General features: G+C 41.0%; 1 protein-coding gene across 7 annotated transcripts in view; it reads right to left on the reverse strand.

Annotated features, from left to right (window-relative positions):
• Nucleotides 1-1,085: 1,085 nt before the first annotated feature.
• The window catches only part of mink1 (misshapen-like kinase 1), a 46,857-nt gene continuing 30,707 nt past the window's right edge, over nt 1,086-17,235 (reverse strand). For 5 of the 7 annotated variants that reach the window (XM_034198095.1, XM_034198072.1, XM_034198089.1 and 2 more), the window contains 15 exons: nt 16,474-16,577; nt 16,291-16,382; nt 14,785-14,808; nt 14,232-14,383; nt 13,489-13,591; nt 11,797-11,913; nt 11,167-11,278; nt 10,289-10,438; nt 9,347-9,490; nt 7,408-7,542; nt 7,171-7,271; nt 6,737-6,886; nt 6,491-6,650; nt 6,253-6,392; nt 1,086-6,006 (listed from right to left, as the gene is read on the reverse strand). In XM_034198095.1, coding sequence (XP_034053986.1) covers nt 5,923-6,006; nt 6,253-6,392; nt 6,491-6,650; nt 6,737-6,886; nt 7,171-7,271; nt 7,408-7,542; nt 9,347-9,490; nt 10,289-10,438; nt 11,167-11,278; nt 11,797-11,913; nt 13,489-13,591; nt 14,232-14,383; nt 14,785-14,808; nt 16,291-16,382; nt 16,474-16,577 — 1,768 coding nt within the window. In that variant the 3' untranslated portion in view covers nt 1,086-5,922. The remainder of the gene's footprint in view (nt 6,007-6,252; nt 6,393-6,490; nt 6,651-6,736; nt 6,887-7,170; nt 7,272-7,407; nt 7,543-9,346; nt 9,491-10,288; nt 10,439-11,166; nt 11,279-11,796; nt 11,914-13,488; nt 13,592-14,231; nt 14,384-14,784; nt 14,809-16,290; nt 16,383-16,473; nt 16,578-17,235) is intronic. The other 2 variants (XM_034198109.1, XM_034198080.1) reach the window with 1 other exon arrangement.

Here is a 17,235-nt window from a genome sequence, read left to right on the forward strand (position 1 = left end):
ATTCAAGTGTTTGTACCTCCAGCCGCCAGGGGGCGCAGCAGCTACCTCGTCTCCTCAGCTTCACAAACAGGATAAAATACGTTTTACATCAAAAAAGAAAACAATAACATGTACCTTAACTTTGAGGCTATTCATTTATGTTAAAATAAGTGGACATATTCACAGTCTTCAAAGCAAAGTGCACATAAAGTAAATGATACACATCCAGTGATTTGAGCACCATCATGTGGTTCAACACTAGCGGACATTTCTCATTTCATTACTATTGTATTAAAGGCACTAAACACCAGAGTTGGGAATTAACTAAGTACATTTACCGTAGTACTGTACTTAAGTACAATATTGAGGTATTTCGTACTTTACTTGAGTATTTCCATGTTATGCTACTTTGTACTTCTACTCCACTACAGTTCAGCGGTACATGGTGTACTTTTACTCCACTGCATGTATTTAATAACTTTAGTTACAGATCTGGATGAATGATGTGAAATATAATCAAGTGTTAAATCAGACTTTAGTTCCACCTGGAGTAAATTCACCAGCTACCCTGCAGTAGTTATTAAGCTGCACCTTTACCAGCTTTGAGAACACTTTAATGATCAATCATTATGAAACACATCATATATATTATTCTGAAATGGACCTGCACAATGACTACTTTTGGTACTTAAAGTATATTTTAATACCAATACTTTTTTTTACTTTTACTTGAGTAACATTTTGAATACAGGACTTTTACTTGTAACAGAGTATTCCTACACTCTGGTACTTCTACTTTTACTCAAGTACAAGATTACATTACGTCACTTGTTAGATCTGAGTACTTCTCCCACCTCTGCTGAACACCAGTGGTAACCTCGGAACAGTCACTTAATTATTCTGCTTTATTTCCTTTTCTCTAATTGTATCTAAAGGTCCAAGAACAATTACCTTTAAAAATAGAAAAACTGTAATCAATACAGGAAATCTCTTGTGCAGGGCCTTTTATTTTGGAGAGTCAATATGAGCCTCCACAAAGAAATGTAGTTAAAGTCAGACATGTAATGAACATTTGTCATAGTGCAAAGAAAGGAGACCAAGACTGATGAGATTAAGGTATTTTATTTTTCAAACAGTTCTGTATTAAGACATGAATTCATTCAACACAATCTTTTGAAAGTTTTAAAGTTTATCAGTCTATGAAATACAATCTGGAGTTAACCTCTCACAAGTAACACGGACGCACGCACACACACTAAAACATTGCTAAGATGTTTATCGTCTTTTAAAAAAAGAGAAAGGATTTTGAAAAGAATGATAAGTATTGTAGTTCTGTCTAAAGATCGTTTTAGAGCTCCCAAAGTTTGATCCGCCTCCTAATCCATTCACACCTGATTGATTAGAAATATAGGGAAGAGTGCCTCATCAGAATATTAGCCATCATCTATCCGTAGTTTGTAAAGGCAGTTTCTTGGATTCCATTATAGCATGAGAAGAAAAAGCATCCCAGCAGAGATAAGCAATTGTTTCTTGAGAAAAGTAAAGTACAAACGTCGATAACGAGCAACACACAATCCAGCCTACATTCAGTCCGCCAAAGGCCACTGAAGAACCACTTCCTGTAGGTCACACTGAGATGGACAGCCATTTTGTTTGATTTGTTCAAATGCTTGTATTGCTTATTTAAAATAAATGTCATCATCTGCCCCCCAAAGAGGATGTTGTACACCTACAAGCCACGTTACATCAGGTCGTGCTTCAATGACACTCAACTAAAGACTTGTGAGGGTCTTTTAATGGCTCTTGGCACAAAATGAAATAGCACTTTTACACCTTAAGGTGCTTTTAGGAGAATCCACAACCACAAACTATTCTTCTGTCTTTCAAACTGCAACCAATGATTGTGCAGCACAATAAGACAGCAAGTGTTATATTTGGAATTAAATTCAGACACAATTATCTCAACCAATAACTAAACGTATATTAATTTACATTTGACTAGATGATTTAACCACTGTAGTTTGAGCAAGTGCTTGTATTGAGATCATTTCTGTTTTCATTAAGTCAAATTATGATTTCTCAAAGCTTGTGCAGTTAAGTACATATGACATAATGCAACATGAGAATGTGTTTTAGATAACTGCACTGATTTTACACATCAATGCTGGTGAAAATCTGGTGACTACATTGCCCACAATGCAACATCACTGCCATTATTTTGATGGGATATCTTGGTCTGGGCAGATCAAGTCTTTCCAACTCAACACCCCCAACACTTCAGCCCTAAACAACTGACTGATCAGTTGAGGTGGTTTATCAGACTTCACATGTGTTGTATTGTTGTAAATATACTTCATAATGTTTCATTTATTTTTTTGGGGTATTATTGGCTGCCACTCCACTACACTGAGACTACACTCCTGTTTGCTCTGTGCAATAAACACTTTGTATTTTTTGTTCCAGAGAGTGCCTTTTAGAGATAAAGTGTTGAAAAGAGGAGATAGAGGGGAAGACATTGCCTGAAACTTCCCCTGCTTTGGGACAAATGTAGGAATTTTCTGATGAGCCAGAAAATAAAAATAATAATAATTTCAATATGCTGTTTGACTCCACAAGACGCGCTAACATATTGATGTGCAAAATCATTGGAGTTACCCTTTAAGATCTTTCATACCTGGTGACAAAACACATACAATTAACATAGTCAATAAATCCTAATTGTCTTTGTCTGTAACTGTCGCTAATTGATCGATGCAATCCTCACGTGCCAAATGCTTCCGATTTTTATACAATACCAAAACCCAATCGCCTCCCGCCAAGGGACGTCCCGCCCCTCACATCACAGTCTGAGCATTTTAACATCCTGTCAACCTCACAAAGGCAAATTACACCAGAGGCCAGAACCGATCTGCACGTCCGCCCGAGTGTCTGAATCACAGCTGGGAGGGAGAAGACAGCAGACAGTATTTTTATACGTCTATATAAGTGAACAGAAACGCTGCAGTTACTGACAGCCTACGCACACACAGCTGTCTACTCGATTCACTAGAACTACTAATAGAAGATGAATTAGGAATAAAGAAAACACCACCTAATTCTAGCTTTGATCTCTCTGCCGTAAAATACATTGTGCTTTGATTAATAGAGCGGTACACATTTTAATATAAATACAAATTTGTCTCATAGATGTACATTCACTTTGATTTCTCAATATGGACTAATTTACATATCTTATAAAATAGGCTTCTCAGAATATAATCAAGATACTTTCCCCACTACCAAGATTACACGATCAACATCTCGACTCGTTTTCTGAGCAGACGTCACTCACAGGGCTGCATCGATCTGAGTTGACTTCACACAACACACGTATGGCTTTTTACTAGGCGGGCTCCCACTGTGAGTATATCCGTTACACTGGATTCATTTGACATGTGTTAAATATTTGTTATTGCCACTTTCTGTTGTTTTTTTAGGTAATATACAAGGTGCCAAAAAGCAACTCAAGAACATCAGCAGGATATTCTGGATTTGACCTAAGTGCACTTAAATGGCACATGACATAAATCATATTGAAGGAGCAAATATAGCTGTGCCTCTTCTTCATGGGATTTCAAGTAAGAGACAAGTGGGGCGGGGGCTCATAACCCATCCTTAAACATCTCTTCTTCCCAACTCCAAGGCACTGCTTTGACTGTAAACATGGCAGATTGATAAAAAGTGATGATGTCTTTGTACCATAAAAAGCACGAGTGCCAGAGCTCCCGGTGGATTGTAGTGGTGACATTTTGAAATATAAGTCATGGCACGCAACAGATATTCAAGAATAAAAACACTTTTGCTAAAAAGGGGAAAACAACTTTGATACAGTACTACATACTCTATTTCAATGGCTTACATGCACACCAAGAATCTGTTGGAGATATATTTATAAATGTATGTTTACAGAAGTGAAAGTGCTTTCCATGCCCATATACAGTTTGTTTTTATAATCTATCCACCATAAAATTGAACATCTATTTATATAATCTTTGCTTAAACTTCCTCTGCAAACTTTCTTTGTGCCACTATTAAATATATCTTCTTTCCCACTGATCACTAGCCAAGACTCCTTTCGATAGAACCCAAAACCTTCCAGAAGAAAAGTAGTTGCTTTGTCAGCTTGTAATTATAAACTCTACTTTGTAGACATTTCTCCAACTCCATGCTGACGAGAGACATGATGGGATTGCAGAGAAGTCCACCTGTTGAAAGCAAAGTGCTGTGGAAGTGTTGAAAAACCGTGAATCACTACAGAACGATCTTGATTCATGTGTTGACCTACCCTCTGCTGACAGAACAAACAAAAGCCAAGCTACTTCCCGATAGCGCTGCCTCACACCTTTAACGTAAAGTCTGCTGTATGAGAGCAGAGCACTAAACAAATGGAAAACTACTAGATTACTACTGTAGAGTAAAGACTTTAGGAACACCAGAATATCAGTTTTGGATGTACAGAAAGGAACATTGGTTCGAGATGTTTCTCCTAAAATCCCCATATAAGCGCGACCCCCTTTGGCTTCGATCCATCACCCCATTGCAGATTATGCTGTGGACTTTGGCAGAGTGTGTATATATATATATATCAAATATATTAAGTCTCATGTGTTCCAGCAGTCCTCCGTGGTATTGCAGAGTCACCCTACATGTCATCTTTCCACTGGCCTAAGAAGAACTGTACCACACGAAGAGCGCTTCTACTGCAATCCCTTCACAAAGAGATCCACACTAAGAACTGAAATATAATGCAGAAGAGTAGATCGCTGCGGTAGGAAAATGATCTCCATTAATCACTGTCTTACCACGTTTCTACATGTCCTACTTTCCTGACAAATATCCCGTCACTCCCTACCGACCTTAAACACCCCTCTCCAAACAGAAACGCCACAGAATAGCATATATTGCAATATAATGGCAATATAATTACAGTCAAACTAAGAAGATCAGTAGGCTAATACCAATACGGAATCACTACATATAAATAACGTTTTTTTTGTTGTATTTTTTGTAAATCTATGAAGACAGAAAAGTCTGATGAGTCAAATAATGAAGGCTTCACCTTCGGGAGGAAAAGGCAAAGCAGGAGATTTCACGGAGTCAGAGTACTGCACATTTATGAGACTTCTGATTGTTTTTTAATCATTTATTAATTTTTTAACTGAAATCTATTTTGCTTTTTAAATCTTTCAAGGCTTACTTGCTGTGATTAAGAGTTGCATTATCATTCAGGCAAAGTTAGTGGAAGCCAGACTTCAGGTTATGATACGGAAACTACAAATACTTCAAATAGCTACTTTGTCTTGACTTTAATGTACATTTGTAATATGTGTGTATTAAATCCTTCCATTGAGCCTCCCTGACATCGCCTCAAGCCACTGCAGATTTCCAGCATTGAATTATTTCACGTCCATTTGTTGGGTAGCAACACACTGAGGCTAAATAAAAGGCCTGCAAATGATTCGGATCTAAGTGTAAGGTGCTACCTATTTACAGCTTCATTTAAACGTACAGGATTTGATAAATAATGCCTTCTTCAGAACGTACTGTCGAACCTTTAAGGAATGTCACACACTTCACAAGTAGAGGAACTAAATAGATACGACTGAAAACCACCAATTAAAGTAAATCAAGACAGGAATATTTACAGTACAAATCAATAAATGGTATTAACATTTGAAGCTAGTGTTATCAGAGGGGAATGGAATGAAATATTGTGTGTGTGTGTTGGTCTAAGAGTGTGTGTGTGTGTGTGTGTGTGTGTGTGTGTGTGTGTGAAACATGAGTGTATGAGAGAGCAGTAGATAAACGGGAGGTTTTTTCGCATGTGTGTATTCATGCGCTTGTGATGTGATCACTTCCTCTCGACCCCCTGCTGGTCGACACACTGACCGAGCAGCTGATCCTTCACCAGTTCATGATGCAGTTTCTGTTCAACGTCATGAAGTACACCTGGCTGCTGCCGCCGGACCGCACCGAGGCGAAGAACACCTGGAGAGCGCAACAGACACACCGTTACATGCATGTTATAAAACTCAGACGCTAAGTGATTTACTTTCGGATGGTATGGGATTTCTAAGTCATGTATGCGTGACCTTTTCCAGCCACTTATGATTAAACTGATAATGGAAATTCAACATGTTGTATTTATTCCTTGAGAGTTTTTTTGAATGGCATTCTGCACATTTTTGTTGCCGTCCCATCCCTTTGTGACCTCACTGTCCCACACGATCGTACCTTGTCGTTTCTCTCACAGAGGAACTTCAGCCTCTGAGCTCTCTTGTGCATGAACACCCCGTCCAGGTGGCCGGTCTCCACAGATCGGATCTCAATGGCCTTCTCTCCCCATCCCATGATCTGGTTGGAGCAGATGTGAGCTGCAAGGCAGAATAAAGAATCAGCTTAAGGCAAACTTGTAGAGTTTAAACATCCCGTTTGTGTCCATGTGAGTGTGTTTGTAGACTTTGTGCCGCACCAACAGATGTGGGCATCTCGCCCCACTGCAGGACCACGTCCTTGATGATTCGTCCGTAGGTGTTGACGTAGACGCCCTCGTCTTCGTAGCACAGCAGCATCTCCATGCCGTCTGAGCTGGGCAGGAACACGATGGCGTGCGGCAACACCTGACTCTGGATCTGTTTGAGAGGAAAACAAGAGGGGTGAGCTCCTTTCACATCCTAAATAAAAGGAAACACTGCTGTCTGAAAGCTGTGCAACGTACATGAACGGGGATATAAATGTCATAGTTGTTTCCGGAGTCCACGTCGATGGCATGGAAGCCAGCACACGAACCGTAGATGACCTTCAACCGCTGACCTTCCTCCACGGTCAGGTCAACGAGGACAGGCCGGTGTGGCAGATCTGCAAAAGACTGGGAGCAGAAAGCGAGAGGATAATCAACTTAAAGTGGCCTGACTATGCTTTTGGGGGGTTTGTTATATACGACACCTTTGTGACATCACTATGTAGCACTCGCACTTCTACTTGTGATAGGCGAAGGGGTGGGAGATCTCTAAGCTTATGATCAATGTCACAGTAGAGACACAGAATACAAATATGAGCCTGAAACTGAGCATCATGTGTCCTTTTGAAATGCTCTTCTGGTTGGCTGATCGTGCGCAGCTAATCTGGGCTCATGGGAAAGAGGAGACTTACCTTGAAGGCCATGAATTTGTGATAAGGTTTGGGCGCCCAAGCATACACCTCCACGGCATTCTTCAAAGCAATCACCAAGAACTTTATCCTCTCGTATTTCACTGGATAGAACAACCACAAGGCCATCTGACATCAGACACTCGCAATCAATAATTCACCGTGCCAAATGCATTTATAGAGAATTTCTCCAGAGCGGAATAGACCGCAGTCATAAAACAATGGTGGTCCGTCACTCACCCACTTTGTAGTGCACGCAGCCCTCCATCTCCCCCACCGTGGTCCAGCCCTGCTTCTTCTCCACCTCGGGGTCGTTGTGCAGGATCTTGTTCCTCAGCCAGGCCAGGTAGTAAACACGCACCTTGTTTTTCTTGCCTTCAAAGAGCCAGAGGAACATCAATACTAATATCAGCAATAAGTCAAACTTTGCAGACGACAAACGGAAGATCAGGGAGTCTTAAAACTGAAATGTATTTAATGTGAACAAGGTCATGTCTGTCGGTTCTGGTAGTAAAGCAGGATACAACTTTAATCTTTACTACTTTGCAGTCACTTGCAAACTTACTTTGTGTGTGAAAACATGAACACTGCATATTTCTGCTTCTTTCTCAACATAATACTGATTCATTGTCAAGATGTTATGTATGTATTATATATCTAACAGAAGCATCAGAAACCACCTTAAATTATCATTAAAATCATTAACACAGTAAATTATAAAATGTAATTTCGCTTGAGTTCTCAAAAATGGTTGTGATATTTGCTTTTGTCAAAACATTCAGGCCCTAACTGAGACATCAAAAGTGCTTTCTTGTGAACTTCAGGAGCAAAGTTAAAGCAAGTAATCCCTCTGAAGGCATTGGAACAATTCGGCATCCCATTAAGGCAGTGGTTCTCAAAGTGGGGGGCGTGCTCCCCCTGGGGGGCGAAGAGGCATGACAGGGGGGGCGCGAGAGACCAGGAGGAACAATGGTCATAAAAAAATATATTTATTTCATAATTTGAAAGATTATGGATTCGAAAATAATATGATACAGTACTATTACGTCTGGGTCTCTGTGTTTCATTAAAGTTCGGCTCTGTGTGTGTGTGGAACGAGCCATTTTGTGTGCGTGTGTGAGCGAGAGAGAGCGCACCGGTACCGGAGATCGTTGTTGTTAGCTTCTGGTGCTAGCAAGCTACGCTAACGGATATAAGGAGCTGTTTCCACAACAAGGTGAAGGGAGAACTCTCTCCTGTCAGACTGAGAGGCTCAGTGAACTAAAGGACTCTGAGTGTTTAGATAGTTAACTTTAGTCTAAGTTATATCAGTGGGTCTCAAACGTTTTGATGTAAACAATTATTTTCGAGGAACACGTTTATATGATCATTATAAAAAAATAAGAGAATAAATGAAAAACAGGTATGAAATACTATATGACAGTAAAACAAGAATAAAGTTTAAAAGGGTGATTTGTAAAATATCCATAAAGAAAAATAAATCTGCTTCCAGTTCTGTTTCATCTGGGTGTTGAGAGATGTATCCATAGATCTCTTCATTTTGCTCTCAAAGTGCACCAGATTGATGCTTTTAACTTCAATATTTAGAAATAAATCTTGTTGACCATGCCCCCGGACCCCCCTATGTTAGGTCCACACACCACCTATAAAAATAGCACTTTACCCCTGCTTACACCTATATGCCGTGAGCTGATATCGAGCCTTCATTGTAACTGTCACACTGTGTATCTGTGTGGGGAGTGTTGCAGTAGAACATTCCTCTGTAGCGACCGGTGCATTAATGGGAAACCCTAAATGTTTGAGCACCCTCTATGGAACGTCAAGCTACCCCACAGCACCCCCAAAATAAATCTCTGGCGCCGCCAATGAGCCTGACTATTTGTGTTGGGGGGGCCCCGACTTCTTTTTTTCTCCAAAGGGGGGCCTGACAGAAAAAGTTTGAGAACCACTGCATTAAGGGAAGTCTTATTCCTGAAGTTCAGAGAGCTTTGAGCAGCTGCATTGGGATCAGCCTGGTGACGAACAAATGAGTTGGGATGAAGTATTAATTGGTACTATCTAATTTAAGTCAAATTGTGTTGACAATTAATTTCTAGGTGTCATGAAATCTTGAATGTAATGTCATTTTACCCTCACTCAAAAAAAAAAAGGGCTCAGCCTGGTGAGGAGCTGTATTGACCTGAGATAGTGATGAGCAGGTTGAGGCCCTCCAGGACGTCCATCTGCTGGAACCTGCGGGAGTTGATGAGGGGGTAAACCTTCCCCTGCCCGCTGCGGTCCAGCAGCTTCAGACCGTTCTCTGTGCCCACCAGCAGGTTCACTCCTACACACACACACACACACACACACACACACACACACACACACACACACACACACACACAACACACACACACACACACCACACACACACACACACACACACACACACACACACACCACACACACCACACACACACACACACACACACACACACACCACACACACACACACACACACACACACACACACACACACACACACACACACACACACACACACACACACACACACACACACACACACACACACACACACACACACACACACACACACACACACACACACACACACACCACACACACACACACACACACACACACACACACACACACACACACACACACACACACACACACTTTAAATAATGGATCAGATGTTGCTTGCTGTTTAATCTCATTGGTGGTCTGTAGGGACTTGGCTCGGGAACTGAGACGTCGCCAGTAGTCCCGATCGGATCGTGTGTACTGGTAGAAAGGTATCCTAGTTATATATGTTATATATGTCATGTCTACATTTCTGCTGCCGTTTCTTTAGAGAACATTGTAATTCAATCAGAATATTTTATATTGTGTGTTCTTTGAGCTGAAGTGTTTATACTTCATTCCACCTTTCAAATATTTGAATGCCTGAACATATTGCTGCTGTAACAGAATCATTTCACCAACTTGGGATCAATAAAGTATCTATCTATCTAACCTCAGGGACACTGCTGGGTGTGCTTGAGCAAGGCACCTCTCCATAACACAGTGGAAAAACTGAATTTGTGGGATTAATAACGGGTGTGGAATGTGTTCTCACCCCACAGCGCAGCACACAGGATCTCAGAGTTGAACCTCTTCTTGTACTTGCGGATCTCAGGCGTGTCATTGGGGGGGCGCGTGTTGGTGGGATTGACGTTCACCATGGATCCTTTCCTCACCTCCATCTTCAGCTGCTCAAACCTGGAGCCTAGACAGGGAAACAGATTATGAGAAACATAGACAAGGGCAGAAGATTACAAGGCTGGGAACTGGACACACGTCTCCCATTTAGCCTTTTTATTATTTTGTATTTATTTGGGGTCACATTCTATTAAAAGTACAGTTTTTCAAATCATATATTTATCAAATCAAATGTTTATCATTTTTAACAGGGTTAACATGCTACTTTAAAAAAATAAAATAAATGTTGTAATAGCAACTAAGCTTAAAGGTAGGGTAGGTAAGAAAGGAAAAACCAGCTCGAGTGCGCTAGAATTTGAAAGTACACAGCCGAAAAAAATCTGCCCCTTCCTTCAGACTTCCTTACAGAGCCCCTCCTCCAACACACACGAACGCGCACATGACCAATGAGGGCACGAGATAAGTTTGTGCACAGATGGAAGGCTGACAGGCAGGTAGGCCATCCAGTTATTTTAGCCGGGCCGGCTCAAATGATTGGTCGTGCTTTTTACAGCGCTACGGCTTCCACAGATGAATTGTTTATGGATTTTTTGTCAAAGCACTTCAGATATTCATTGCTATCCGGATGTTAAGAGCATTCCATGGAATATAACAAAAAGTGTATCTTGAGCCGGTTTCTCAAACGTACCTACCCCACCTTTAAGGGAGTGGATTATTTTGCAATCAGCTGTCCCCTCCTTGCTCAATGTTAAAGAAAGTCTGAGTAGATTGGAGTGTGAACAGCTTCTGACTCACCAGTGAGAGACATGTTGTCCCCGGGACCCCCTGGACTCTGGTACATGCCCAGATCCACAAAGGTGGTGAAGGAGGACTTTCCAGATGCTTTCACCAAACCTCTGGACTGATACTGTCGGAGCAGAAAGTTACATCAACATTCATATAGAGGAGAATGTCAGATAAAATGTGAAAAAAACACTTTCCTTGGCATTGAAACCGCAGTTTTAACAGCTATGTGTTTGATGAGTCTAAAAACAAGCTGAACGTGATTGATTGAATTGTGATAAAACTCTATCTGTGGTAACTAGGTTTGACTTATTTTTATTTCACCGTTATGTTTTTTCTTATTCTGTTCAGCAAATTGGGATTGTATTTTGTAACAGTAGCATGGAACAAGACATTGTACATGAATAAAACATTAGAAAAAAGTGAATATATACATTTTAAAGATAGAAAGATATATATCAATAGAGTACACAACATAAACATATAAAGGGTAAGTTAAAAAACAGTAGACTAACTAAGTACTAGTAAATAAACGATAAAAGGGAGATGGATAGAAGATTGCAAAGGAATACTGCAGAGAGGGATCTCATACCAATAAACAAGGAATTTAAGTTTGATATATTTAGCCTCAGAAACACTTACATCATAAACAGAGTCCTTCCCAGGGGAGGAGTGAGAGGCAGAATCAGTGGGCGAGTGGGAGGGCTGCACCACATCTGGCAAGTTAGTGTATCCGTTATGACTCCGCTTCTCTGGGGTCTTTCAGGTGAAAAAAACCCCACACACACACATTATTATATTGTTACTGTGAGACTTGAATCTAGGCTAATCTGCTGCTCCAATAACCAGAATATGACCCATGTGGTTAGCAGACCAAAGTAAACACAAGAAGTGAAGTCGTGACCAAACTTGCTTTAGAAACGTCATGTTATTTATTGTGTCTCTTTGTATGTTATAAATGGGGTTTTGTTATTTACAAGCAGCCATTATTGATTTGACCATAAAATAGTTGGAATGATTAAGTGCCACATCAAGGAAAAAGGGAAACAAAAAATACAACACTTGGATAGTACCGAGAATCTAAAACCCTTTTTAAAACGCTCTACGCTTTCAAACATATCAAATAGTTTGGATGTCGTGAAATGGGGTTATATGAGGTACTTGTCCCTACTCAGTATTTTACCTATGGTAGATTAACAAAAACCCTGACTGACTGCTTTTAAATGTATGTTTCCCCATTAACGCATGGAGGCGTGTGGTGCGTTGGTGTTCGGATCAGGGGGTCACAGGTTCAAACCCCACTGCAGTCAGCATGTCGTTGTGTCCCTTAAACACTTCTCCCCAGATTGCTCCTGTGGGGATTGCCCACAGTATTGAGTATGTGAGTCGCATTGGATAAAGGCGTCTAACAAGTGACATGTCATGTAATGTAACTGTGGGGTTTCTTTGGGAGTTTTTCCTTGTCCAGTGTGAGGTTTCCAAGCACACAGGGTGTCAGTCATATTCTGTACAAACTCTGAAGTCCCTTGAGACAAATGTAAAGTTTGTGATATTGGGCTATATAAATAAACTTGATTGATTGAATGTCTGTGCCGTCATTAGAACGCGTGAGAGGACTTGCTCTAAAAATATAAACAACATTCACAGTATGTGGGAAAGTAATCAAAAAATATCCGGATAATTTGTGTTTTATTTATAATACCAGGCTAATTAATAGCTCAATATCTTTCCCTGACACTCAGTGAGGTCACTGTAGCTTGGCACTCTAATAAAATGCATTAACAATCAAAACAATTTCTCTTCAGTGAAGGTGACATTTCACACATTCAACTCAGCATGAGCCACTGTCTGTCACTGAATCACATCTCTGTCTCGCCAACAATCTCAAACAATTCATGCCCACGTAACACAGGATGACATAACCCAAAAACATTTTTTTTTAACATTATTCATACAGTTACTAGAAAAGGTGTTTATTGTCTACTTTAGGATGATCCTGTAAGCATCCATGCACCAACATGTTTCTTATTTTATTATACATCATGTTCATTATCCCTTCGTTTAGTAATAGTAGTAGACTCTCTTCCCCTTCTAAATTCAGGCAGTGAAATAGCAAAAAGTGCTTTTCTGTAAAACATTGCTGCGCTTTTTCTGCATGTTGTGTTTGATCAGCTTATCAGGGGTGCATGGAAAATGGCTCATCAATGTGTATACAAAAACACAACAACAACAGACCCAGTGCCTTGGAGCTTTGTGATACTCTGACAAATTGTGTGTTGATTTACCAACAAGTCACAATGCATTTAAAGCACCTTCACGTCCTCGATGACTCACCCTCTGCACCAGCATGGTCTGGTCCCCGTAGCCTCCAGCCTGCTCCCCCTCGTCCTCGTGAACCACCATGGTGTTCACCGAATCAGTGTCTCCATCCCTGTGACTGACATCAAGAGACCAACACAAGTCAAGGATGATAATAATAATAATAATAATAAAGCTTTGACTCAGGAACAGTTTCATACCACAAACAATAAGACTGCTAAACAACTGAACTGTTGAAACAACATCCACAATATTCATCTGGCTGCTACTTAAAAGATATTTATCTATTTACCTAATATATCATATTTCAATGACTTGCATATAGACTCTTATTGCACTATTTCACTTTTTTTTTTTCCTTGTATTTACTATTTACTTGCACTATATTTTTCTGTTTATCTGTGTTATTGTGTTGCACTATAGCTATGTTCGTATGACAAATAAAGAACCTTGAGTCAGAATTTTGAGAAAAAGTCTGAATGTTGACATTTTTCGAAAAAAACTAACATTTTGAGAAAAAAACTCAGTGTTTTGTAAATGAAACGACGTATGATTACCTAAAGAACTGGTATTCCTCCATCTTGTGACTGTGTAACTCCCTCTCTTGTATACCAGCATGTGAAGGACACTGTTCATGCACTAGTTGTACCAAATGCTCTGTTTGTGATGACTACTTCCATTCTGGAGAGGATCATAAATACATGGATCCTGATATTGAAGCTCAAGCCGGTGACGAGTGATATTTTTCTAACAGTTACCGATCTGTGGGGCTCTCTTCCTCCTCGGGCCCCTCGCCGCTCTCGCTCTCCTCGCTGCTCTCACTGCTCTCCGAGGAGGACGAGTAGTCGTTGGCCTTCACCGGAGGCCTCGGCTGCTCCTCAGCGCGCTCCTTGGCAAACAGGCCATGATCCTGCACACACATACACCCCCAATTACTTCACAAGCGCTTTCAAAACAGTTTGAAACATCCATCAAAGACAGTAGACATCCACGTGTGCCATGCTAAGATAATGTCCAATCCAAACACAACTGAAGTGACATTTTGGGATGATTTTCAGGCGTGGTTAGAAGGCCTGTGTTGAGGGTATGATGTTCACATAGAAACACAATCAACAAAAAATGTAAACATTAAAAATGACTTTATTTATAGAGTGGAATTTAATTCAAAGACGCCACATGATGTACCCAATAAACAACAACAATGTACAGCATGCAATTCATTCTATACAATCACTTGCATCCAATAATGCAGGTGCAAACTCATGCATGAACACTTAGCGTTGCGTAACACACAAAGACATGAACACTAACCTCCCCTATAGCTCTCTTGTAACTCTGCACAATTGAGTCAACAAACAGGGATTTGAGAAGAGGAGAAACATGAACAGCAATTGTGTGAAGCTCAGGAAAAAGTGTTACGGATATACGAGGAGAAAACCTTGGGTTAGTAAACTCTGTCAATGTATAGAACAGGTGTTTGAAAACGACTACGGTTATGTACAGTCAATTAGTTCTTGTTTTTTGATTATACAACATTAAGAGGTGCAGTGATGAATCCTAACACCCGGAAATTAGTCAGCAGTTAAGAACTTCCCTCTTCTCGAAGTCAATGGTTTGTGGTTAGAAGCCTAAAATAAGGTCTGTGGTTAACACAAGCTTATTAAATGTTTAATGTTGATCTAACGCAGGGGTCGGCAACCCCTGGCACGCGTGCACCGTAACCAGTGGCACACTAGGAATAAGTGTGCAAAATATTTAAATTGTATTTTCGGATCCTGAACGAGACCGCCGCCAGAGCGCGTCTCCCCGTTACCTGCAGAAGGAAGCCATGCACGCAACGCAGCCCCGCTCTCTATAACGCCAGGCGACTTTCTGCCGCTTTCCTCCGTGGTGCTGATAGTTTCCCCACGGAGGAAAGCACTTCACTAATTGCGGTACCCATAAGGAGCTGTACAAATGCCGTAGTTTTTGCGTGGCTGTGTCTTTAGTTGAAAGCCCAGTGGCGATCTGCTCATCTCTCATTGAAATAATATGCTACAAAGGGGCGGACTGGCCATGTGTGTGTTCTGGAGAATCACAGAACGGACGATCGTCCTTATTATTATGCCGTTTAATAATAGAGCTCCTCACCCCCCACCCCCGTTGATAATTCACGATCGTCGGCACGCTGACAGCATTTATTTTTTTAAATGGCACTTCATATCAAAAAGGTTGCCGACCCCTGATCTAACGTGTGAAGGTGAATGTCCGGAGCTTCTATGCGTCATGACAACTGCCCACACAACAGCAAAACACGCCGGCATGACACCACCGCTAAGCTAAAGGTGGACTTAAGAGCAAAGTTTAGTCCACCTTTAGCTTAGCGGTGCTGTCGTGAAGTCATGTGATCATTGTGTAGTTTGTTTATTGCCTTTAGTTTTTTCCTTATTACGGATTGCATTTACGTTTTCAAAATCACAAAGTGGTGGTAACGTGTGGAGATTATCCTGCTGAACAAAACGTAGAAGTATCATAAACATTTGTTGGCCAGAAACGTTTTTTTTTTTTTTTTTTACAAGTCTTTTTATTTCATTATAGTGTACAGTAATCGATGCCATTGCATTTATATTGTAATATCACAGTACCACGTTATTTTCTGCCATAAACTGAAATCCGATGTGGAAACCTTTGTGAAGCTAACTTCCGGGTCTGCCTACAGAAATACGTCATCACTGCACAACCCTACTACGTGTTGCATGCACCCTGAAGTATTGTAGTTTGAGTAGGGGATACTGGAGAAACGGCCAATAAAATGTCTGTTTTTAAAGAACAACTCACAGCAGGGCGCCCGGGGCGGGAGGAGGTGCGAGACTCCCCCGGCTTGTGACGACTATCATGGGACAGCATGGGAGAATCCATTTTGGAGGAACCTGAAATGAACAATGTTGTAGAGTGTAGTTATAACTCTGAAATCAGACAGATAATCTGCGGAGGAATAGCATGGGGGAGGCAGGGACTCACTGTGGATGCGATGCCTCTCCAGAGAGCCGGTCTGGGGCAGATTGGAGATGATGCTCATACTGTCTCCTCTCTCCCAGCGATCATTGCGGCTCAGATCCGGATTGCTATTGTGAGAAAACAAATCAGTTATCTGAAGTCTGATCGAGCACCACTTAAAGGTCCCCTATGATACTGTTTTTCATTACTTTATTACAGGTCTCAGATATATACAAACATGTCTCTGAAGTGTTTGGCTCCAAACACCAAACAGATCATTGCAGCATTACCCATAACCCCCTCTGTTTCAGCCCTGTTTCCAAAGTGCTGATTCTCTGTCTGTTACTTTAGATGAAAATAAGGAGCCCCTCCCCACGCCCCTCTGAGAGACATTTGGTTACAAAGAACACAATGGTGCTCTAGGAGGAGATTCAGGTGATAAGGGGGGGGGGTTACCTTGGTTGGTGATTGGCTAATGGTTACACAAGACAAAACATCGTTATGACATCATAAAGTGGCCAAAATCTGATCAGCTCATTTTCAGACAGGTTTTTATAGAAATGGATCAGGACAAAAAGAGAGAGAATCTTTGTTCCTGAAACTTTCAGAGTCTCTTTCCACAGAGGGGACACATGTTGATGTAGAAGAGACATGAAGAAGAGGGGACACATGTTGATGTAGAAGAGACATGAAGAAGAGGGGGACACATGTTGATGTAGAAGAGACATGAAGAAGAGGGGACACATGTTGATGTAGAAGAGACATGAAGAAGAGGGGACACATGTT

This window comes from Gymnodraco acuticeps, unplaced genomic scaffold (genome assembly GCF_902827175.1).
Source record: "Gymnodraco acuticeps unplaced genomic scaffold, fGymAcu1.1, whole genome shotgun sequence".
Taxonomy (NCBI): Eukaryota; Metazoa; Chordata; class Actinopteri; order Perciformes; family Bathydraconidae; genus Gymnodraco; species Gymnodraco acuticeps.